Source organism: Cadophora gregata, assembly GCF_030347475.1.
Source record: "Cadophora gregata isolate MNR1 chromosome Unknown scaffold_3, whole genome shotgun sequence".
NCBI classification, from domain to species: Eukaryota; Fungi; Ascomycota; class Leotiomycetes; order Helotiales; family Ploettnerulaceae; genus Cadophora; species Cadophora gregata.
Window position 1 is genome coordinate 3,300,362 of NW_026695926.1, and position 23,829 is coordinate 3,324,190.

The 23,829-nt window shown below is 47.3% G+C and overlaps 9 protein-coding genes across 9 annotated transcripts; 2 read left to right on the top strand and 7 right to left on the bottom strand.

Annotated features, from left to right (window-relative positions):
- The first annotated feature begins 2,132 nt into the window (after positions 1-2,132).
- ONS95_009606 (uncharacterized protein) lies at positions 2,133-5,940 on the top strand. Its single transcript, XM_058503207.1, has 2 exons — positions 2,133-2,263; positions 2,310-5,940. The coding sequence occupies exons 1-2, from the start codon at positions 2,184-2,186 to the stop codon at positions 3,805-3,807; spliced, it is 1,578 nt and encodes a 525-aa protein (XP_058362142.1). The 5' UTR covers positions 2,133-2,183; the 3' UTR covers positions 3,808-5,940.
- On the bottom strand, positions 4,525-5,781 carry ONS95_009607 (uncharacterized protein; the record flags this gene model as incomplete). The annotated part of the gene is made up of 1 exon (XM_058503208.1): positions 4,525-5,781. One exon carries the CDS (start codon positions 5,779-5,781, stop codon positions 4,525-4,527), a length of 1,257 nt encoding a protein of 418 aa, XP_058362143.1.
- A 744-nt stretch (positions 5,941-6,684) lies between the features above and the next one.
- Positions 6,685-6,927, bottom strand: ONS95_009608 (uncharacterized protein; the record flags this gene model as incomplete). The annotated part of the gene is made up of 2 exons (XM_058503209.1): positions 6,685-6,798; positions 6,847-6,927. The coding sequence occupies 2 exons, from the start codon at positions 6,925-6,927 to the stop codon at positions 6,685-6,687; spliced, it is 195 nt and encodes a 64-aa protein (XP_058362144.1).
- Positions 6,928-8,898: 1,971 nt separating this feature from the next.
- On the bottom strand, positions 8,899-10,375 carry ONS95_009609 (uncharacterized protein; the record flags this gene model as incomplete). The annotated part of the gene is made up of 4 exons (XM_058503210.1): positions 8,899-9,603; positions 9,649-9,785; positions 9,873-10,232; positions 10,303-10,375. 4 exons carry the CDS (start codon positions 10,373-10,375, stop codon positions 8,899-8,901), a joined length of 1,275 nt encoding a protein of 424 aa, XP_058362145.1.
- Positions 10,376-11,053: 678 nt separating this feature from the next.
- On the bottom strand, positions 11,054-12,448 carry ONS95_009610 (uncharacterized protein; the record flags this gene model as incomplete). Its single annotated transcript, XM_058503211.1, has 1 exon — positions 11,054-12,448. One exon carries the CDS (start codon positions 12,446-12,448, stop codon positions 11,054-11,056), a length of 1,395 nt encoding a protein of 464 aa, XP_058362146.1.
- A 4,003-nt stretch (positions 12,449-16,451) lies between these two features.
- Positions 16,452-16,933, bottom strand: ONS95_009611 (uncharacterized protein; the record flags this gene model as incomplete). The annotated part of the gene is made up of 2 exons (XM_058503212.1): positions 16,452-16,540; positions 16,699-16,933. 2 exons carry the CDS (start codon positions 16,931-16,933, stop codon positions 16,452-16,454), a joined length of 324 nt encoding a protein of 107 aa, XP_058362147.1.
- A 700-nt stretch (positions 16,934-17,633) lies between these two features.
- ONS95_009612 (uncharacterized protein) lies at positions 17,634-18,126 on the bottom strand (the record flags this gene model as incomplete). The annotated part of the gene is made up of 2 exons (XM_058503213.1): positions 17,634-17,665; positions 17,715-18,126. 2 exons carry the CDS (start codon positions 18,124-18,126, stop codon positions 17,634-17,636), a joined length of 444 nt encoding a protein of 147 aa, XP_058362148.1.
- Positions 18,127-21,229: 3,103 nt separating this feature from the next.
- Positions 21,230-22,170, top strand: ONS95_009613 (uncharacterized protein; the record flags this gene model as incomplete). Its single annotated transcript, XM_058503214.1, has 3 exons — positions 21,230-21,583; positions 21,695-21,890; positions 22,019-22,170. The coding sequence occupies 3 exons, from the start codon at positions 21,230-21,232 to the stop codon at positions 22,168-22,170; spliced, it is 702 nt and encodes a 233-aa protein (XP_058362149.1).
- Positions 22,171-22,756: 586 nt separating this feature from the next.
- ONS95_009614 (uncharacterized protein) lies at positions 22,757-23,154 on the bottom strand (the record flags this gene model as incomplete). Its single annotated transcript, XM_058503215.1, has 2 exons — positions 22,757-22,815; positions 23,001-23,154. The coding sequence occupies 2 exons, from the start codon at positions 23,152-23,154 to the stop codon at positions 22,757-22,759; spliced, it is 213 nt and encodes a 70-aa protein (XP_058362150.1).
- Between the last annotated feature and the right edge of the window lie 675 nt (positions 23,155-23,829).

Below are 23,829 nucleotides of genomic sequence, written 5' to 3' on the forward strand. Positions count from 1 at the left end.
CTTGGAGTGCGTACTACCTGTAGACGCTCGTCTGTTCTTTTGCCCTGGGATTAGACTCGAACCTCTCTAGCGAAATTGCCCCATCCCTTCGTTGAGATAAATACATGGGGGCAGTGTCAACACTTCGAAGGTTTACGAAAAGTATTTCATCAATCCATATGGAATTTCTAGCTTGCTGATGAGTGTCACACAGGAGAGGCTTCATGTGACTTTTGAGATTAGGATATGGCCATTTGGCTATATTCTGGTGGGTTTGAGGCACCCAATATTTACAGGTCCTGATTTGTCAAGTTTGTGCCCTGCCTGGGCTCGAATATATGGGCTCTGTGTCACCTCTTGCCTTCGCTTCATTGCCCTTTCGTTCACTGTATTTGCGATCTGTAACTCCCAATTATAGATGGAGCAAGCGCGCCCACAAGTGAAGCTCATGCCTTGGATAGTTACCACAGATAGCCCTCCGCCCATTTTGATGAAGTATCCCATAATTTGTCAGAAATTTTATCGACTAGTCCTGTCTCATCCCGTTTGATGGGTTTACTGTGCTGGATCTAACCATTTCATTAATGAGATAGATAGTAGTCCTCTAGCCTCTAGGATGGAGTCTTTTCCAGATCATGAACTTCGCGCACTCTGCATCTAAGATTGGCAACCAGGATAGAAAGGATTTGATCATTCCACGAGTCCCTGTACATTATAGCATTTTTCTGGAGTGACTGATTCGAGAGTGATTGGGCAACTGGAGTGATTGACAGCCAATCATGCCCTCAATGGTAATTCGTTCAGCTGAGTCAGCCAGAGCTCCCGTAAATTTTTTGCTTCGCTGTCAGCTCTTTGACTTCATATATTGTGCCCTGTTTGAAGCGCGACACAACCGACAAACGTTGACGAAAAGAGCTTCGCCACGCGATACCTGCTGGATAGGACGGACCTCCCAGTGGTAACGATGCACCAAGTTGGAACGGAAGCTGAGTTCCATCCCAGTATCTGCATGGGAGCTATCAGACACCGAAAGCTTGACATGCCACAATGTTTCTTCAGATTGGGAGACTTTACGTATAGGCTCAAACACCGCATGCCAATAGATCAGCGACTGTCCAAGTAGTGCTTGTGACTTACGCTGCCTGACTGCGTTGATTTCAAATTTCGCGATGGTTTCTCCGCCTGAGCAGCCCTCTTCAGCTTCTCTACGTCGTGGATACCTGGCATAGTTCTAAAACGTGATTTTAGAAAGCATTTCAGCGCTTGTCCTTCATCTCTTCCATTTGTCCTTCCTTTGGCGCTCAATACCGAGATTATTCCGAGAGATGTTCTGTTCAGTCCTGCACAGGCGCTTAAAATATCCCGAAGTGGAATTGAAGTTTGCCCCTCTCCGAGTGCAAGGCAAGTATGCCGAAAGAACCTCAAGCTCAACACAGCTTCTGTCTACCCCGCACCATGATCCCAAACCCATCTACGGATGCTCGGCCTTTTTCCAAGTTTGAACTACAGAAGTGGGTTCGAGATAGTGGATATGCCAGCGTTCTGCTGCAACATGAGCCCTTGTGTCGCTCAATACGGAATCATATCCGCGCAGACAGATCTCTGTGAGTTCATTTGCAACACTCTCAAGGAGAGATCTGAAAAATCCAGAACACGACGTCAACATATCTGACTCGCAGTCATGCATAACACGGCACGAACACGCCACTTCACCGGTACTCACTTCTCATCCGCAATTCCGGGTCGGCCAGACGGCGAACCTTCCCCTTTCCTTCGAGATTAAGAGGTCAAATTCAAATACTTGCGGGTCTGGCCTCTCTACCTCTGCGTCTGTGGCTTCAATCTAGTCATTTAGACTTATTCCCGGATGGCGGGGTAGTTCGCGGGTGGTGCTAACTTGACGATCTGAAGGCGGCTCTGCCAATTAGAGCTTGGTTGCAACCCCAGATTCCCTGTGGATACTAGCAGCGACCCCTCATCGTGCAGCTCCTACATCACACTTGCATTATCAGACAGCTTCGGCCGTGGGAGCACCAATGAGATATACTTCCTTGATATCTCCTCGGCTTCGTTCCGCGCCTGGTCCCTGGGTCCCGATGGAATATTTTAAAGCTGCCATTCCCCCTTGTTCTGACAGATATCCAGCATTGTGTTCTTGAATTCCAAATTACCCTCATTGTAGACAGAAAGCGAACACAGTAACAATGGGATCTGTTCAACCAGTCGAAGAACTTGACGCTTTGCTCGTCGGAGCAGGTTTCGGTTCATTTACCATGCTGAATAAGTAAGATACTCTGCCATTGCAAGTCTGTTCTTGACTGACCATCTAGACTCCGTAAGCAAGGCCTCAAAGTCAAGATCTACGAGAAAGGCTCGGCATCCGGCGGTATCTGGTACTGGAATTGCTATCCCGGAGCTCGCGTCGACAGCGATACACCCATCTATCAGCTTTTCGACGAAGAATTGTGGAAGGACTTTACATTCAAGGAGCGATATGCTGGCTGGAAAGAGCTCCGAAGATATTTCAATCATGTTGAGAAGGTATGGGAAGTCAACAAGGATACCGAGTTCAACAAGCACGTGGACAGCGCTCGATTCGACGAGAGCACTAACCGCTGGCATGTCGAATGCTCTGATGGTACTGAGGTGTCATGCAGATGGTTCATTCCTTGCATTGGATTTGCCTCAAAGAAATACACACCTCCCGTCAAGAACCTCGGCGACTTCAAGGGCCAGGTCTACCACACCGCAGTCTGGCCACAACACGATGTTGGCATGAAAGGCAAGAGAGTCGGTATCATCGGTACTGGCGCATCTGGTATTCAAGTCGCTCAAGAAGTTGGACCCAAAGTCGACCACCTCACATGCTTCATCCGCACACCCAACTTCTGTCTCCCCATGCGCCAGCACCAACTCGACGCACAGGATGAGAAGAGCAAGAAAGAGAGCGGCTACTACGAGAAGCAATTCGAAGCCACTCGCGGCACATTCGCCGGTTTCACATACGACTTCCTCGAGAAGAACACCTTCGACGACAGCCCAGAGGAGCGAGAGAAGCAGTATGAAGACCTCTGGGAGCAAGGCGGCTTCCGTTTCTGGCTCAATACATACAAAGACATGCTGTTCGAGCAGAAAGCCAACGACGAAGCGTACAAATTCTGGTACAAGAAAACCCGCGAGAGGATCCCCGATCCCAAGAAAGCAGAGATCCTCGCACCAACTAAACCACCACATCCATGGGGAACCAAGCGTCCTTCTCTGGAACAGAATTACTACGAAGTCATGAGCCAAGACAACGTCAAGCTCGTGGACGTTAACAAATCCCCCATCATAGAGGTCACAGAAACCGGTCTCAAGCACAAGGACGGCTTCGAGAAACTCGATATCCTGGTCCTCGCCACAGGCTTCGACTCCGTCACTGGCTCTCTGGCTCAACTCGACATCCGCGGCACGACAGGAGGTACGATCGCAGATCACTGGAAAGACGGAACCAGGACCAGCATGGGTATCGCAATACCCACGTTCCCCAATATGTTCTTCTTGTACGGTCCTCAAGCACCTACGGCGTTCAGTAATGGACCAAGCTGTACGCAATTCCAGGCCGAGTTTGTAGAGAAAGCTATTAAGCTTGCTACTGAGAAGGGGATCACTAGATTGGAGAGTACGCCTGAGACGGAGGAGGATTGGTGTAAGCGTATGCAGGAGAAATGGGATGAAACGCTCTTCCCGCTTGCGAAGTCTTGGTACCAGGGTGCGAATATTCCTGGGAGGAAGGTTGAGCCTTTGAATTGTAAGTTTCCCTCTTTTGCTCTGTTGCAGATGAGATGAAAAGATCATACGCTGACTTGAGCTAGGGGCTGGTGGTATGCCGGAGTATCGCGAGAGTTTGGATAAGAGTCTTCAGAATAACCTTCAAGGGTGGAAATACTCGACTGCGAAGGCGTAGGGTAGATTTTAGATTCTAGAATTAGCTTTTTGTAATGTATGCTTGCTTGAATATGCCTGTTCGTGCCAGATCGTGTATATCAGAAACTTTTGTTGCTTGCTGTGTAGTAGTCGACAGTCATGGTGAGTTACTGAAAACAGACAAGCGCATGCAGAAAAAGCAAGTGAAACTTAGATTGGAGCATGATCTTATGCTCGGAATCTACGCCTGAAACCCTGGGACTTGTAAATTGAGAAGTGCCAAGTGAGCACCGTGTAAATGTTTGAACCGCATAGCCAATGGGCTTCCAATTAAGGTACGCTCATTAGATGTGTGGCTTTCTCCAAATACAATACTGGGAGAATTACCGTCAAAGAATAAACAGATTCAAGCGAGAGGCCGGATAGCGACGCAAAAAGACCATTCAAAATCCATCAAATTCCCCTAAGCTGGCACCGACAGTATGAAGACAATAGTAGAAAAAGACGTTGAGCATAGAGGAAATGTTTAATCGAATAGAAAGTTTAATCCAATAGCATTCGCTGGAAAACACCTGCAATAAGAAAACTGTAGTAAAATGTCCAATTCTGTCGTAAAATCATGCGTCATTATTCGTAAAACTACCTTCCAGCATCTCTTTCTCCCCATTCAACCCACCGTCTAATCACCTCATCAACACTCTTGACTCCATCTCGACTAGCATCTACCTCAAACCATTCCCTATGTTCCCTTCCACAAGCCTTACACTTCCCATCTCCCAGGACTCTCTGTGCATTCAACTCAATATGTATTAACCGTTCCACTTTGTGTGCATTGGGAACCTTCCTAGGTGTTCTAGGAAGTTGATCTAGGTTTGTATTGGAGAGAGTTGTGGCTTGATACGGATAGTATCGAATAAGGGAGAGATTGTAGCCACATTGCTTAGTCCACTGGTTTAGACGGCGGTATACGTTTTGAGCGCGACCAATCTTCAATAGTATGGTCTTCTTATTTGCAGAACCAGGAAGGGTCGTGGAAAAGGCATTGAGAGCATCTGATGTCCTGCGTTGTCCTGGTATCGGTCGAGATGGTGGCGCAAGAAGATTGGATGCTAATTCTGCAGGTGGTGTGGTAGGAAGTGACTCTGGCGTCAACCAAAACATATATATGTACCCCTCATTGTCCAGCTTCGAGACTGGTTTTGCCAGCTCTGCTAAAAGTTGTGACGTGATTTGGGGGGATGCTGACTTCGGTATGAGAGATAGAAACTCTCCTGTTCTGGAAGAGGGGTCGCGATGTATCGAAGGTCGGTGACTCGTTGGGTGCATACTCGAGGATACTTTCAAAACCTTGGGTGGTATTGGTGCTGTTGTCCGTCTTCCAGGTCTGTGAGTCGCAGGTCGAGGTGCTCTTTTAGCATCGTCTGCAATCCCAATACAGCAAAAGAGACCCAAGTTACTGGCAGGTTGTGGCCGTGGCTTTGTTCGCTCCGGTCGTGAACTTTCAATCTTTGGTTTCTCATTCTCAGATTTCGGGACTGGCTTTCGACGTTTCTCTTGTTTCCGTTCCGCCACTTCCAACAATCCCAACCTGTCAATCAGTGTATCAACGCTTGTTCGCTCTTTTATCGTAGCAGACTGGACACCTTGTGGCGAAGCCCCAGGATGAGCACCTGCTTGATTCTTGTGCTGCCAGCAGTATGCTTCCGGAGTCGGGGGTGGTCTCCCAGGACTCGACTTCCTCCGCGGACTTGGACTCGGCGAGGATTGTGGTGTCTTTGCAATTGCTCTTCGACATGGTGTTCCACTCGTCGTCAGACCTCGACAGGTAGCATCTGGATTCTTCGAGTCTGATCTCTGAAGCAAGGACTCCGGCGTATGGGGAATGTACGTAGCCATTCTGGTGGTTAGTTCATAAAGAAATGTACCAACCTGGGATACAGTAATATATTACTGCTGGTATAGAAACCTTGGAACGTGGCAGTGACGAGATCCAGGACCTTGAATCCATCGTGGCCAGTGATTCATTGGAGACGCGTTGAATCTGAGGAGAGGCTGGGGGCTGCATATGTGGCTGGGGATTTAGCGCAGGCAGACTCGCTTCCATGACTCGTGCTCACGTGACCATATGTTAAGTTTGGGCTTCCGTGCTTCTTCTCCTCTTTCCTCTTGATCCAAGAGCGGCATTCGGATATCATCCCTTGGAATATACTCTTTGAGCTTAGTTGTCGGTCGTGGTGGTGTATTGCGGATAATCTGAGGCGACTGTTTTGGCAATTCCAGGCGACATGGATCAAGCCATGATGTTTTGCTAAGCTTCTGTCTCGGTGTTTGTTCAGTACAAACGGTTTTTCGCTTAAGGGGTTCCGGAATTGTGCTGTTGTGTTTACTTTCGGCTTCACTCACAACTACTCATAAAGTGGCTCTAGAGAGGGAGTGATTACTAATATGGCTGCAGACATTGAGATTGGTTGTGAATGACGTTGCAGGCAGTCAAGGTTAGAGTATGGTCTTGAATCATGACAGACGTCATGCGAAAGAAACAACATAGCTCTTGGACGCAAATTAACTATTTAGACGAGATTTAATTTCTCTTTTTCTCAGATTCATCTAGAAGGCCTCGTTCTATGGAAAGTTACTGTACGATTGTCTGTCTAGTTCACTAGGATATCCGCCGAAACCTCCCACCCTCATCCTCAGCTACCCCTGTTGCTGAAATAAGGAACGTGGTCAGGCTCTTAGAAGGCCGCCAGGAGGTGTCCCAACAAACCTCATACTCCAAGGTTTTCTGTCCATAACTGTTTAAGGACCTCCCGGGTATTCTTCCACTAGCTCTGGGTACTCGGTCTTTGATCTCAGCACTGATCCCTTTGGAGCCTCCCAGAACCAAGTGTCGTGAGACGAAGGCGTAACTCTCTACATACCTAGATTAGTGAAATCCTCGTGAAGTTAGCTATGACTCACGTCCAAAAGCCCTTGAATACCCAAAGCAGCATTGACCCCCAATACCATATCACCGTACCGTCTCAGATATCGGCGAGGCATAGCAATACAGTCATATCTGTATGAAACATGAAAATTCAGCTTTCTGATATGCTGCGCTTCTCTGGTCCACTCCAATATTTGTCTCTTAGTCTTAGTCTCTGAGGCAGGATCATCACAAATGACTCGAATCTCAACTAACCTTGACTTCTTCGGAGATAATGCTGAAAATTGGAAGGGGTGCATGGACAAGGTCCTTTTAGAAGTCAGTTCCAACAAAAGTGGGGGATTGTGATGATCCGCCTGTAAATATTTCCGAGCCTCTCGTTCATATGAATTTGATATCCAGTATTAGGTAAATGAGATACTGGGCTTATCCTACAGCCAATGTTCGAACACTGTTCTTGGCATATTCTGATATTGCTCGGATGCCAGACTCGTTCTCATCCAAAACGTAGAGTGTCGACATCTTATACATTACTTCTAACGCCTCTTTACATAGCTCTTCATCTCCGCGAAGTACCTTGATAAGAGCTGGAGTTTTAAAATCCCAAACAGCAGCATGCTCGAATATAAGAATGCGGACCTCGGGCGGGAATCGGCGAAGGGCGAGCGGAGAGAAAGTAAACTTGCAGGCATTCATGGACTGGAGAACTGCTATGTCAGTCTCGTGAAACCAGGACATATATTGAAGTAACGAGGGGATAAAGCTAGGCTACAAAGATAGAAAATCGGTAGGACAAGACCACATTGGGCGAACTCATAGTCTTGTTTAGTCTGTTAGATTGATGAAGCTTCGACTTGGCACAGTTCACATTCTGGAATTTACAGACGTTGAAATGGCTGTCTTGCACGACACCATTGTCATCGACGCCGTTGATATCCGAGTTCTCAACACCACATTGAGAGATCATTCCATCGTGAATGCAGCAGCGCTTGGCTATTGTAAGCTCAAGACTGCATCCGACGAAGGTTGATTTCCGGGCTGAGCACTATGCCAGAGTCGATATGCAGGCACTAGTATCATTGAAAACGAAGCAGTCATAAAGCTTTACATCGGTTAAATTAGACGCGGAGATAGAGCACCCAGACAGGACAGTGAGGCTTCCATTAACGACACAATCCTTTAGAGTGCTGTTCTAGATTGTGACGTTGTGAAGCTTGCAGTCCTTCAACGTGGCATTAACAACAATAGAATCGGAGCCCTCGATAGTCGTTCCTTCAATAATTACGGTGCTAGGGGATATAGGGGCGCTGGAGGCTGAGGTGCGCGTCAATGGATTTCGAAGGACCATCTGCGCCATTTCCTCCAGGTTGACAGTAGGAGAGGTAGGGACTCGAGTTGCCATGGTGTAAATCGAGGAGGCCTTGCGAGGTTGGCAATTGAGAGATTTTTCGACGCGTCTTGTGAATCGAATTAGAGCGAAGGCAGATAAAGAAGATGGAGATGGGTACCTAGGTAGGCCAAACTTTTAGCGTTGTTTACACTAGATTAAGCGAGAAGTGGTTCTTGCTTCACGCTTGTGAAGATGTCGCCTGTCGCATATACTGTGGCTACCTGCCACGTAAGTAGGTAGCAGACTATGCGTGAGTTGTTCCTCGACCTCCAATTTTAGACATTGTCTCGGCCAACTTTACCGCTGTGTGAATCTCGTTTAAGCACTTGTTGCCCTCAAAAGCCTTCACAGCTGACTGACGTGAATGGCGTGAATAGCAGCGAGGATATTTGCAGTCGTCAAAACCAGACGAAGTTTCAGCCGCGTGATAATGACACTTACACCCAAAGTAGGGAGTTGAGTCCTCTGTCATTCGGAAATCATGACAACAGTGAAATGTTTATTGATCTTGATGTTCGTTCTGAAGAAGCAGCACATGCTCATTATCAGTCCAAGTTGAAGTTGAAAATAAAAGTTGTCTGCTGAGTGAAAATAATTTCCTATCCTGATAATAACGTAGACAGATCAAGACCGAGACAGACCCATGGGGGTTTAAATAATACACAGATGTCAGAACAAGTCACATTCAATCTTATTCCTAACCCTGGTAAATCGCACTCTCCACTCCCGCCCAAAGTCCCATAACTTCCGCATCAGCAAACGGTACAATTTGACTCGCCACCATCCCACCAACCCCCTTCTCCCTATCCGCCCACCAAAACAAATTCGGCAGTCCAGCCCACCACGCCGTATTGCGGCCCCTCCCCGTCGCACCCGGATGAATAGTCAACATAAACGTCAATCCCCACCCCTGCTCCTGCTCCTTCGGCTGGGGATACAGCTCTGGAATCGGGTTCGTGAGCTCAGGAGTCGCAGCTTGGATGGGATCACGTCCGAAATTCGGCATGTCTGGGATTTGGTTGCTGAACATCTCGTCGACTGTTTCGGGTTTGAGGATTTGCTTTCCTGTATTTGGGGAGGTGCCATTGTTGAGGAGGGTGGCGATGATTTTGACGTATTCGCGGGGTTGGGCGAAGAGGCCTGCGCCAGCGGAGTTGAAGATGGTCTTTTGTTGGGAGGGGGTGTTGGCGTAGAGGGGACCGCGTAGGAGGTGTTCTCGTGTGGTGATGTGGCCGTCTGGGTAGCGTTGGTGCATGTGTGCGAGATTGTCTTTCATTGATTGTGGTGGGAAGAAGGACATATTCTTAATGCCGAGGGGAGAGAAGATATTGTTGTTGATATAGTCGGAAAGCGATTGTTCGGTTGCTCGCTCGACGAGAACACATGCCCAGTCGATTCCAGTCTGCATGTGTTAGTGATGTAAAGTTGGGGAGCGGGAAGTCCTTACGCCATAGTTGAATTTGGCACCAGGCTCGAATAGCAAAATAGGTTCCATGTCCTCAATTCGACCAGAAAACTCATCGATACCTCTTGGAAGACCAGCCTTCTTAATCTCGGGATTGAAGAAAGTGTACCCCAAGCCAGCTGCTCAAGATCAGTATTCATCACATGACACTCCTCATCCTCTCATCCCAAGCCGTCACAGAATAGACTTCAAACAGAAAAACTCACAAGTATGGCTCAGCAATTGCCTTAACGTAATACCAGTTTTCTTCTCCTTATAAATCGGCCTATCCTTCTCGTCAAACCCCTCCAAAATCTTTGCCTTCTTCAACTCCGGCGCCAATTTCCCCACCAGCTCCGCATCATCCAAACTCAATTTACCTTGATCAACAAGCTGCATGCACGCAATCCCACCTACCATCTTCGTGCATGATGCAATCCAGAAGACGGAGTCGAGAGTCATCGGCTCTTTAGTTTCCGCACCTCGTTTGCCGGAGGCGTGGGAGAAGATCTCGTCGCCATTTTTGTTGACGGCTACGAAGACGAAACCGGGGATTTTGTCTTTTGAAGAGGTTACGTCGTCGATTGCTGAGTTTGTTAGTAAGTTTGTAAAGTAAGGTGCTATAGATTTTAGAACGGGGAGGAAAGGAGGACAAACTCTTTCGGATCTTGGCGGCGCTCGCTTCATTGATCGTGTACCCTTCTATTTTGGGAACTGTGCGTGACGACATATTGTTTGTCTTTTGTAGGAACCCGGGAACAACTTTTAGCAATATTAAAGGCTTGCAAGAAGAAAACCAAGCAAGTAAAGGAAGGGGACATAAAGATGTAGAACAAAATCTCGGTAATGGCACCATCTAAGCTGGCTGGGACTGGACCGCGGGGTAAGTTGCGGGGTAGAGTCCTCGATCTAAGAACCCCTCTTCCAGTCTCAGCCCCACGAACCCACTGGTGCTAACTACTGGCTGGCTGGGTCTGAAAAGAAAATTATTGTGTGGTTTCCAAGTTTGTAGTCGTCAGAAAAGGTTATTCCCGTGGTCTAGTTCGGAGCACCGGATTCAAATCAAGGGGAGTCTTGGCATGAGGTCAGGAGGTATCCTGCGCACTTGTGCGATACTGTAAGTGAAATGAATGCCGCGGTAAAAGTAAATCAAGAAATTCTATTGTGGTATCTCTCTAGCTCTATGTCTAGTCTTTGCGCTCAAATCTATCCCATCCAGGTCTTCTTGTCACGAAGTTCTCATTTCTCGCATCTGAACTCCATCAGAGCGGAACCCATATTCAGCACCCAGCGTCGCGATGCCTTCTGCATCATTTCATCCTTCTGTTACACAAATTTGCAGAACAAAAGTACTTAGGTGGCCATTGACTCAAAGTCCATCTCTGGTATGAAGAAGCTTCCGCCTCATTTAGTCATTTCGAGGACCTCCAACTGCAGTGTCTTGAACAGGCACCGATTCGGTGCTGCCAACATTTCGATTTCTCAAAGCAGCATCACCCTTCTCATTGTCGCTACTATCACCTCCAATCTTGGTCTCTTCGTCACTGTCAATGAAGCCATATTGTCTTGACATAGCTTCTACCTCCTGGTTAGACAAGAATGGCATATCGTAACTGGCCTTGACGTAGGAGATATTCTCAAGGTATCCCTTTGCGAAGATGAGATCGATTTCCTCCAAAGAGCGCTTCTTCGTCTCTGGGTAGAAGAAGTAAATGATTGGAAGGAAGCAAGCGTTGACAATAGCGAAGAAGAGATAAGTTCCCCATTTAATGTTCGAGATCATGACGGGTGTAACCATGACAATCAAGAAGTTGAAAAGCCAATTGGTGATTGTCGAAACCGCATTGGCTTTCCCACGAGTTCGAAGAGGGTTGATCTCTGCTGGATATAGCCATGGGAGTGGTAGCCAAGTAGCTCCGAAAAATGCGATGTATGTGAAGAGACCAACACCAGCTCCCTTAGCCGAAGGACCCTTCCCATCATCTGGGATTAAACAAGCAAAGACCAATACCATACTCAGGCACTGTCCGATGGTACCCCAAAGGAACAGTTGACGACGACCAGCACGTTCAATGATGAACCAAGAAACGGTTGCGAAGATTGAGTAAACAATCATGTTGACTCCTCCGAGCAACAAGGCAAGGTTGTGGTCGACTCCAATGGCAGATTGAAACAAAATTGGGAAGTAATATATAACGGCATTGCATCCCCCTAATTGTTGAAATAGCTGGGAGCTTGATCCCAAGAGTAATCGGCGGAAATGTTGAGTCTTTCCACCAGTGAACAGAGCAGAGTAGGGGACCTGTCCTCCAGCATGTCCACTAGCCTTGATGCCATCCACAATCAGGGAATGTTGGAGAGTAACCTGAGCGTTCGTAGTCTCGAGGCCACTGAGAGCAGCGATGACATCAATGGCATCTTCATGTCGGTCTCGCATAACCAACCATCTGGGTGATTCGGGGAGGAAGAAAATGCCGACAATGAGAATTACACCGAAAATGGTCTGGAAAGCGATAGGGAATCGCCAAGTCAGGTCGTCGGGTCCATAGGACGCGCCGTAGTCGATCCAGTACGCAATCATGGTCCCGAATGCGATGATGCCTCCTTCAATGCAAATGAGAAGGCCACGGTTGGTGGTACGACTGCACTCGGCCTGATAGGTTGGGATGGTGGAAGTGTTGATACCGTTTCCGATACCGGTTATGGTCCTTCCGATGATTAACTGAACAGTTGCCTTGGACCCCTTGATAGCGGTGATCTGGATGATGACTCCCAAGATCATGATAATGCCGCCAAGCATCATCTAGGACGGTCAGACAGCTTCAACGAAAAGAAGAGTGGAGACTTACAGCTTTTCTCCGACCAGTCTTGTCTCCAAAACCGAGAATCAAGATCGCACCAAGCAAACAGCCAATTTCGTAGATAGCAGTGACGAATCCCTGGTAGACAGAGTTGTCCTTGGTCTCTGGGAAGTAGGCATTGAATGGGTCCGCTGAAATGATACCAGACATAACACCTTGATCATATCCAAAGAGAAGGAAACCAGTAGTAGCAATCGTTGAAATAACAAGACCAAGAGGTCGGCCCATGAGACCGGCATATGTCTTTACAGTAGACACACTGCCAGCTCGTTGGGGTCGTTGTTCTTCCATGTTGGCTATAGTGTACGGAGAACACAAAATAAAGATCTCTGGCTCAGCCAGGAAACAAAACTATAATTCGAAAATGTGATAAGGGTATGGAGAGCTTGGGCAGATGCAAAGAGGATGAGAGTAAGATGATGGAGTAGAGGATAAAATGTGGGAAGAGGGTGCTGTTATACTTGCCAGCCATCAAATTCCTGTCAAGTTTTTGTCCAAACATTTTGGATCTTATCCACTATTCCCAAATTCTTTTCAGGATCAGGCTGGGTATTCGTCGCATCAGCCGGAGGGTCGGGTAACTTTCTGCTCTCAACGCCTGCAAGATCCGGAGCAGAGTCATGTTAGCAGCAAGTTCATCTGTTGAAATTTGATGTTTTCACAAACGATCGACATCTGTTTACCAATATGAGGATTCCTGCCGTAAGGCGGTGTCCATTTTCATTCTCTTGCTTCACGGTGATTGGGTATAGTGTTCCTTCGCGAGAAGGATCTGATTTTGACGAGAATAACGGCGCCATGGCATTGATCCACACCATCGTCATCGAGTGGATTGCGGGGACTCCAATTGGAGAGGATAAGCAACGGCAAGAAAGCCGAGGAATAACCAGGAAGCTTTTCAGGCACAAGCGGGAAGGGCGTTTGCTTATTTATGAGCCGCACGGTACTGGAGTATGTCTCTATGCCGCTGACATGCTCTCAACACAACAGTTCTAAGCAGCATAACATCACAGGTACGCCTAATTAAGAGTACAGTGGCTCCAAAACCCTGGGACTGGAATGTTATCGCCGGTGGTGGAGTCCCCCATCTTCACCAGACTGTGCGATGTCTGCATGTCGACGTCAGATGTAGCGCTTTGGAACGTGAAGTAAATGTGACCGAGACAGTTCCGAAGCTTTCTCTTGCTCGTCCACAATTGTTTGCTGCACCATTGATCAGAGGCGTTTTATTGTGGAATCGTGGACCCAGTAGCCTTGATGTAGTATTCCGATATTTGTGGGTTCGTGGGTCCTGATAGCCTCATGTAGAAGGCTGGTGTGCAGCCTTTTCCAAGTTTTGTGGACGTTCTCAAGACATCGGCTCGTGCAAGCAGCTCTACAGTCTCTTCTTCAGCCTCCCCAATCACGGTAGAGGATACGATCGGATATGTTTCCAACAGTTGCATGTGAGATGCGGGTGGTATTTATGATGGATGAGCCAAGAGAAGAACGCGGGAAATGCCGAGGTGTTGGAGCAAGAAAAATTTGGTGTAAAGGTTGATTTAACCTTCATCACGTGTCTGAGATCAATTCTACCACTAGGAAATGACAGACATTTATTCATGAATGCTCCATTGCCCACGGATGATGGAGTCTCTTAAATATCGAATCTTCCATCGCCGTGAGTTGAAGTGGCTTGTCCGCAGCCAGTCTCTTGAGGTGGCTCTTCAAGGTGAAGACGGCTGCTAATTTCTCCTGGGCCTCACTTCTGTTGCCCAGATCCTGCTTCATATATACACTTCTTATTTGATTGAGACGTCGGTATTTCTTTCCCACTGCATCATTCTGGCCTTTGAGTTATCAAATACATCCTAAAGCCTGCCTGCCAGGACAGAGCCCGTTTCAGTGTTCTGATATCACGTGCGATCATCTCCTTCCTCGCTAGGTACCTTAGGTACCTAGGCGAGCTACCTAGTAGGTACCATCTTCTCTCCCTACGCGAAACACTTCTAATGTCTTGCTTCGCTGTCCATTACTCTACATTGCCCTGCCTTGGGAGTCTTTCCAATCTCTCTCACGCACAAAGACACGTGCAAAATTACTCGCTTTTCAATTCCCATATCTGCACGCATCCTGAATATTGCTTCAGGAGCACATTCTCCGTCAGGAGCTTCCTCCGCAAGGAGATACTCTCCGTCAGGAGGAAGCTCTCCGCTGCGATATGCAACAAGAATATAATCAAAAATCCTCTCATATCACCATGTTTCCGGGTTCGATGTAGCAAAAAAACTTCTGCGATTCAGATGTCTACAGCCAGAGTTTCCGTTTAGCGCGGTGCGAGTCACGGGAGCTTATTTCTCTTTAGAGTTCACGAGTCGTGCTAAAGTTGATCGTCGTGCAGGACCTCCGGAGTGGCAAAAGTCTACCCAGTCACGTGTAGCTCGCAAACGTGATGCTCTGTGTTATTTTCCAACATGGAAACTCAATAAGTGTGCATTACACATGGGTCATTTCATAAAAACTGTATGAAAGACAGATTATAAATGTTTAGTTTTAATATGCGGTACCTCCTCCTTCCAGAAACACCGCATTTATTTATATCAGACACACTCGCTGGACGTCGAACGTCTCTTGCTTCTTGCCAAAGAAAACCACAGGCAAGTCCACAAACCCTAAGCTAAGCAGGGCACGAAACACAACGAAATCTCCTTTATCTTCATAGCTTCCAGTCAGGATCAGTCAGTATCCACTAGCTTTCGAATCTTCAAACCCATAAATCTCGCGCAACACGGAGCGGGATGGAGTAAGTAAATATTGACACCCGATCCGGTCACGCAGAGCTCTTGGTACGCAGCCAGTATCCGGGATTTTAATGCCAGCCAGTAGCATTCCGAATCTAACAAAGCTCTGATCGGGTTGTCCGCCCAGTCAGACGGTATCTCGGATGTGCATACCGAATAAACCAAGTCATCCAGGTTCGCTTGCCGCTCTGGCAATAGTGATACACGGTGGAAATGCGAGCTGCCACAAAGTTCTCACTCAAATGTCGTGCACCAACCAAGTCACAGCTTTTCGTTAGTCATACCTCGTCTTTTCACTTGCGGTACAGCTGATATGTAATACTGTAGGCAGGTTTCCGGTAGCTGGCATACTAGGTAGCACGATCTGTTTCAGCCTAGTCCGGACCAAACAAAGGCTTCTCAGTCATTGTCGATCTCCCATTTCGTGCTACTTGAGGTCTCACTCCGACATGCAACAAAATCCCCCGACCAAGTACTAGCCAGCGCAAATATCCAATGATCTGTTTGTTAACCGTTACATTCGGGTGATTGTATTCATTCGTCTCCGTTGCGACTTGCAACAGGACAATAGGTGTCGCACAGTTGGAAGACGGAAGAGGGGTCTTGTTCACAATTATAAAGAAAGCTGAGACTGAAAACAGAGCAGATGGAGAAACTCAATATGATTCGAACATTTCCACAACCTTATCAAAGGTCGTATGGAAGGGGCATACATTGCCGATATTTGTTTAGGATTCTTTGCCCTTTGGAAACGGCCATGGGAAATGTATCCCGTCAACCATCCCGAAAAATGAACTGCAATCTCCCCCCGTATTTGTACGCCAATACGCCAACATCGCACCACTTGTCTAGTAATACAGCTTCCAAACGCCTTTTTGACAACTGCCCGTCGTAGAGGCAGCGGTCCAGAAGTATGCTCGTCCATCGTGTATCGAACATAACCTTCGACAAATATTTGTCCATGTGTGCTTTTCTCGTTCACCTCTTCGGCCTCGAAGCTCGTGGTAGAATGGATGTTGGGTGCCGCGAGGGAGTGGAGTTTATCCACAGAATGAAGAACAGACTAACCCAAGGCTATGGGTATTCGAACGCATAGAGGGCGGCGAGGTAATTGGGTCGCCATGACCGAGGAGAGAGTATTGACTCCATCGCAGCTCCAAGTGACTTAGAGGCCGACCTTGATCATGGCACCTCCGAGCTTGGTCAGGAAGTAGTTCCAGAGCTCGTACGTCTCGAACCAAATAGCAGAGAATACTCCACACATGTTGATATGGGTTGGCAGAGGCTGCAATGTATGTTTGGGAAGTGTTTTGATGAGGTATGTTTGTGGCAAATAATCGTGGTATAGAATGATTGAGAGTGATTCCTGAATTGGGAGACCGAACTCAGGCACAACATGTTGACCTACCTACCTATATACTCCTGAGAGGGCTTAGTGACCGGCAGACCCATATAACTTGGGGTATCATCCGAGAGCTCCTTGAAAAGACTCGAACTAGACACTGATGTGCTGAAAGATGTAGAACTTTCGCCAGATTCTTCTTCCTTGTATGCCATGATCGCAGGAGCTGACTTTGAACCACGCAACCATGTGGTAAAGAGAGCTTTACTCGCCGTGTTCAGGGGCTGCTTCTTGGATTTCGGCATGATGACAGTTTGGTGTGTTTCAATAATCTACCATGCCAAAAAGAAGTCAGTGATCTGATCTTAAGGTTGCCTCAATGTAGAATGTCACGAACATACCTTCAGTCTTTATAAATCCCCGGGCATTCATGCAAGAAGGATTTGACAGGCACTACAGCTGACACGATCTCAAATACTCCTGGCTCCTCCAGTGGCATCAAGAGTGTTCAGTGAAATTAAATCGACGCGTCGTAGATCTGAACCCCAAGTTAGCACTGTCAAAGTAGTAAGATGGAGAGGGGACTTACCAGTAGCGGAACTCGAGTTGGACGGAAGTAACAGCAGAACCAAGACCAAGACGCGTCAGATAGTTGCCAATGTCTCCAGTGGGACTTGAGAGATTAACTAGCTTGTTTGGACTTGGATTCAACGCGTTTTGGGTGTCCTGATGGATCTGCAGCACCGTCAGTGACCATTGACCAGCATTTCAATTTCCGCAGCCTCCCTTGAGAAACGAGAACGAAAGTTGGAGTCTAAAAGAAGGCAGTGGTGATATTGGAGTCTTTGGGACAATGGCTGGAGGCTTGCCTCACTGGAAAGTGCCTGAGGTCTGCCATAGCATGAACAAGTCTGCACGATCAAATGGCATGCCCTGGACTTACCTTAAAGGATGGGCGCGTTACTTTACCAAGATCTTCATGGAAGAATCAAAGACCTTGTATCATCAACCCTCGGACGCGTCAAGTGCAGCAAGATCTGGGACAGATTAGAAGATGCATCAACGAACTGGGGATTTCCATCTTACCTCGAGACGACGAAGCCGCAATTAGGAACACCGTCAACGTCCTTGTACTCGCAGAAGGACTGGTGACAAGGAATGAATGTTGCGTGGTTTTCAGGGAGAAGAGATGAAGGATCCGGAGTGAAGATGTACGGAGGTTCAAGAGGGCAGTCTCGACCGTTCCTTCCGTGTTCGGAACTCGCTTAACATCAACATGGAAGGCACGACCCGCGAATACCACCAACGATTCCAACCTCAACCACGAGGAAGACCAATATGATATGAGAGGAGCCGTAGGATTATAGTGACATGTTCGCAGGTGCCGAAGCAATATGTTGAATGATCTGCTGTCGAAGTGATAGAAGGGTGCGAGAAACGTCGGAGTTTGTCTTGTACGCAACCGTAAGAAAGCAGAGTTTCTGAAGTATGGATGCATTCGTTAGAATGGTATTCGTGCAGCGAACGATTTGTCGATGCAACGTTTTGAACCAGATCGTTGGATTGGTGTGTTGCATGTTCTGGACTATTAAGGTGAACATATTGGCAGAAGGCGGTCTCAGTGTTGGTAGGTATGATCATGATGTAGATTGAGGTCGTGGTCTTGTTCTGGATTCGATTCGAGAGTTCAGTTGAAGGCATTGAAGGGTGTGGAAATGTACTTTCGAGCGGAAGTTGGATTGATTTTAAAAATGCAGCATCGAACTGGCCCGCTGGCTTGCAATGTTACCAGGTAGAGTCGATTTGGGTCTAACTCGTGGGAACTGTATTTGCGAGGGCGAGTCGAGTTTGAAGAAGCTGGACGATGATTCCGACGTTTGTTGAAATGAACCCTGAATTGATTAGCATATATCTTCATCATTTCAATAGGGTACCTACCAAGGACCAGCCGCACCAGAGGCACCAGACGCGGCAGAACCTCTCGATGTGCCAGGTCGAGAGGTTGGGCAGTTTTATGTCATGCCCAGGACAATTGAGTTCCACTTCCCAGCACACCGTGAAGATGCAATTGGAATGCAGATTAGGTGTCGTTGAAGTTCCTAACTGGCCATATTTGTGTGATACGTTATAAGACAAGGAGAAAGAGCTTGGCGGATCGCATCACTAGCTGCAACTTGCAAATTTATGATCGCAGTGGTATTTCAGCTCGTATCTGGAGGGTAAGAGCGCTTGCTGTGTGGTGCTAGAAATTGTTGTCGACCGCAGTGGACACCTCGATCTTCGTCGGGAACGTAGAAGGTATGTGCTGCGTTGAAGAAGGGTTGCTATCAAGGTGAAAGAGAGACGGTGTTGTTGATATCAACAAATGAAGTCGGAATACAACGAAGGTGAAAGTGAGCCGCAACAGTTATGGCAAAAGTGGGAAGATTTAGGAACAGATGTGATGGGGGATTGTGGTGTAGTGAGGAGGGTCTATTTACCTTGGCCACTCACCTTGCGTCACTCTCCTGCGTTCAAGCTGGACTGGCCTGAGGAGAAGGAGCTTCTTCATACAGATCGAAGGCTCTGTGATCGTGGGAAAGACTGTTTTAAATATGATCGCAACGCCTCAAAGGAGCCGATGGATTAGTTGGTATGTTTTCTACTGCTTCCTGCCTCTATCAAGCTTTCGTGGAGCCCGTGGAGATCGAGGACAATGGTGGCAAAGCATCGATGGTGCTGTTTAACGAGGAGGAAATATTAGCAGTGTTCACTCTCCACCGAGAATTCGCAGAATTAATTGTGTCTTCAAAGTGAGGGAGAGGCAAGGTAATGGGATGAGTGCTGTTCAGAGATCAAGAGGATAGTCATGGGGAGGAGGGGAGACTTACCTTTCGAGATCGAGGATGTTTTTCAGTATCGAAGGCTTACGAATGATGCTTGATGCCGGAGAGCGTGACATGTGGCAGAGCTCTGTCACAAAATGGCTTTGTAAGTTGAGATTGTGTGATGGTTTAGGTTTGTTGCGATTGTAGAATTTATGTTGGTGGGAGATGACCCCTGTCAAGCTAGCTCGCTTCAATCAAACATCAACAAACCGACAGTCTCCACTTTTATCATTCTGGAAGATAGCAGAATGTGCTTTTTGACCTGCTCTCGTACAGTGTAGTCTTAAGAGGTCAATGAGGGTTCTGCCTTCGCACTCCGCACTCTTTTGAGCGGCTTTCAGTGTTCATTGGGGACCTGTGTGCACCTGACCTTAGGTACGAGGTCATTAGTATGAATTTCGGTCATCTACCTTGCTCCATATAAGCCCTTTAAGCAATAGGACTTCGTCACCCCTTCGGAGCAGCACTGTGCATGTTTCCTATTGCGTGATCAAGAAACGTCTACCTGTTTTATCAAGATACATAGATATCAGAACAAATCTACTGGCCGGAAACAGAGCTTGCTATAGTTCAGCGACATAAAGGATGCAATTTCACATCTCGCACAAGATAATCATTCCTTTTTGCAGACACAGCTTTCCCCCATTCACCTACAACCCGCTGCTTCTCACTTTAGGGGCTAAGAATGAGGGGCGAACTTTTGGAAAAACTAGAATCAAGACTCTATCGTATCAAAACGGATGCGTTACTTCATTGCATAAACTACTTGGATCGATTGATGTTGGCAGGTCTACGCCATTCTAATTGAGAACGTGCCTTAACTACCCCAGGTAGACTGAACCGTGGTCAAAATCAGTCTCCGCAAAATTCCAATACAACTCTAACGCAAAATTCACGAAATACAGCGTGATATTGAGAAGGATGATGCCTCCTCCAGGGCCAGGTTTTAGGAACTAGGTAAACAACGGATCGGTAAGCTCATTCTCATGTACAGCAGTTCGCTGACAAGCTTCTCTCGCACTGCACTAGGAATTCTTAAGTGAAATCACGGCGCATTGAGAAATTCACTTCCTTGTCGCCCCTCAGCTCACTCTTCCCACCTCATGTCATCCTCCCCCTCGCCTCCCTACCTCACCCCTCATCATCGCTAAATTTGCCCCCCAAACATCAATTAGCGAGTCACAATCCCAGCACGACAGGGGAGCGGCCGCACCAGCATGAGAATCTCACTCCCACCCTAACTACGCCTCACACTTGTGTACACTCATCTACACCTTTACAAGCAGCAATTATTCCGTATCAACCAAAGAAAGGCTTGGAATCGTGAGCGATAGAACGCTATGTTACGGAGAAAGGGCCGGACCTTCGCAATTAGCGCTTGTCCGTGGATGTGGGTGCGGTGCGGTGCGGGTACCAACAATTCGCGCCGCACGTTGGGCAAGCAAGGAGCTATCTATGTTGGAGTGGGCTAGCAGATGGTGGATATGATGGTGATGGTGTTAATAATGTGAGACATATAAATACTGGACGATGTCGCACGATTCTGATATTTTCTACAACACTCATCGATCACTTTTTCAAGAACTGTTGTTCTGCAAGAAGCAATCGATACCAGCCGAGACGTGCGAGTCGAAAGAATACACACACTTCTCATATTTATATCCTCATCTCCATCTTTCATCCTGAGTCCAAACTTCAGATTCTCTCGAAACACAAACCCAAACATCCTCAAAAATGTCCACCCCAACACCAACCCTCCTCCTCATCGGCTCCGGCCCTGGTCTCGGCATCTCCATCGCCAAATCATTCGCCACTCACTCCTTCTCCAAGATCGCCCTCATCTCCCGTAACAACACTCGTCTTCTCTCCGAAAAAGCCAGTCTCGAATCCTCCGTCCTGGAATCAGCAGGCAAGCAAATCGAAGTCGAGACCCGGAGCGTGGATATTGCCGAGAGTGAGAAGTTCAAGACTGTTTTGAAGGAGGTGGGTGAGTGGGGGACGGTGACGTGCGTGGTGTTTAATGCGGCGAGGGTGCAGCCGAGTGAGATTTTGGTGGAGGGGGAGGAGGAGATTGTGAAGGAGTTTATGGTTCGTTTCTTCTCGTTCCCCAATTTCCTATCAACATTCCTCTCCCTCGATTGGCAAATATCAAGTATGAATTCGACCGTGAGATTGTTGCTGACTGTTGTACTGAACTAGATCACAAACATCGCTCTTTACACAGCTGCTCAATGGGCGATGCCAATCTTGAGCAAGCTGCCCGTAGAACAAAAACCGAGTTTCTTGGTCACGAGTAGCTTGTTGTGGAAACATCCATATCCACCATTCTTCTCGCTGTCGATGGTGAAGGCTAGTCAGAGGACGCTGGTGCAGTGTTTGGGATTGGCGTTTCCTGGTATGTTTCTCACTACTCCTTTGTAATCTCTTTGCTCCCGAAACATTATCTACCCCACGGTGGGGTAACTATCGATTGGGAAAATAGGATACGAGTCAACGTGATATGACCATGCTGACTGAAATCAGATGTCCATTGCGCTCTGTTGAATGTAGCCGGGCAGGTGTCTGAAGATGATAAAGTCTTCAACCCCACAGCCATCTCGGAGAAGTTTTGGGAGTTGTATGATCAGGAGAAGGATGCTTGGACATTGGATTTGGATGTTCTTGCTCCACAGTAAGCCCTTTAGTTGAATGCTGCTGTGAAGAATTTATGGTCGGTCTTTTTTACTGTGAAGGCCTGACCGGGGTTGTGGTTCAATGTGGTGTGAGGAATTGAGATGGCTATTTTGTAATGCTTTCCTGCTTAGCAGAAGAATTCTGTACCGCTGTGGAGAATGCGTTCGATCTCACGAACTGCTGAGGGTGTATTGATAACGCTGGAATTTGAGATAAATGGAACGTTCTTTCGGACTTTTCGGGTCTTCGAACTCCGCGTGTCCATTTTGGCGATTTGCCGACATGTGACCTTGTGGAAACAATGAATCATTCTTCTTGGAATGAACAGAAAGTTTTCGAGACATCTAGGCTGTGAATAAGTCTGATGCTGCTGCTGGTAGCTTCGACGTCTTCTTTGATGACAGTAAATGACAGATTAAGCGACAGAAAGAGAGAGAGACGATATGAGATGCAAGAATATTGGTGTTGCATGTGACAAATGGAAGAATCTCAGAAAATGGACTCTTCTTACCAATTTCTTCAACGCTTAGTATCGGATTACTGATGCATCACACATCCCACTCTCGCTTCAACTCCTCATCTCCTATATCAGTGCTGAGCAGGTCTCGATAACTCCGTCTTTGCGTCACTACTCCTCTCATGATGTGCTGCATACAATAGCTTCTCAGCAAACAAATCACTATCCAACGTCCTCTTCACAGCAATCGTTCTCCAAGCTGGAGTTCCAATATCCTTGATCGCCTCCAAATCTAAATCCAAAATTGATCTCCACCTACTCGAGACCCTTGCCTGCCATCTCTGGGAAGTGGAAACTTCAGAGAAGTAAACTTACCAGACAATAGCCCCCGCTTGAATAGCCGTTTTCCAACACATACGGTCAAAGAAGAATCCCAAGATAAGTGCTCCGAGCCATGATCCAGCAGCCATGGAAGCAGTAATGCCACCATGCGTGCAAGATTTCGGACCCCTTCAGTTCTCCTGATCATTGAACCCTGGGTCTTGTGGTCCTTGGTTGAAAGTAGCGGAGGTATGGCTGTGTAGATGTGATAGCGCTCATGGAAGCGATATCGAATCCAATCAAGCCACTTTCGACCACGGCGATGCCTGTAAAAATGTAAATCTTGCCAGTATACCACATATTTGAAGTGATTGATGTTAAGATACTCGAAAGAGGTAGACAAAAAGGAAAAATTTTGCTTTCCTCGCCGTAGTATATGCTTCGGTAAGCAACAGGTGATGTTCGTACTTCAAATTATTCAAGCTACAGATGCCGAATACCGTGAAGCAGACAAAACAACATCCCACCCGCATCAGTCACGACGAGATCTGGAGTCCCCAAGACAACAGAGCAATCCCCCGCGAAAATAGCAGACAGAAACACATGTGACTGGACCCAGCAATCCATTGGCGCACAAGTTCGCCGTCACTGGACAGCTCACGTATTTGCACCACGCCATTATCTACAGCGAAAAATAGAGTGCTCTTTCCAGTAACTCAATGATAATACAAGTATGCAGGACTCGCAGTCAAGTATCACTGAACTGCAAAGACAATAAAAAAATATATATATATCCGCCGTTTCCCGCGGCCCATACGAAGGATCGAGTGGATGCGTTTCAGGCGCAGACGAGACGTCCCTGGATAATCTCACTCTCGTCTGC

What these genes read in the sequence shown, in the direction of transcription:
- ONS95_009606 (XM_058503207.1), top strand. Translation starts at nt 2,184, where the DNA reads ATGGGATCTGTTCAACCAGTCGAAGAACTTGACGCTTTGCTCGTCGGA. An exon ending in TCATTTACCATGCTGAATAA is followed by an intron (nt 2,264 to 2,309) that starts GTAAGATACTCT and finishes CTGACCATCTAG; the next exon opens with ACTCCGTAAGCAAGGCCTCA.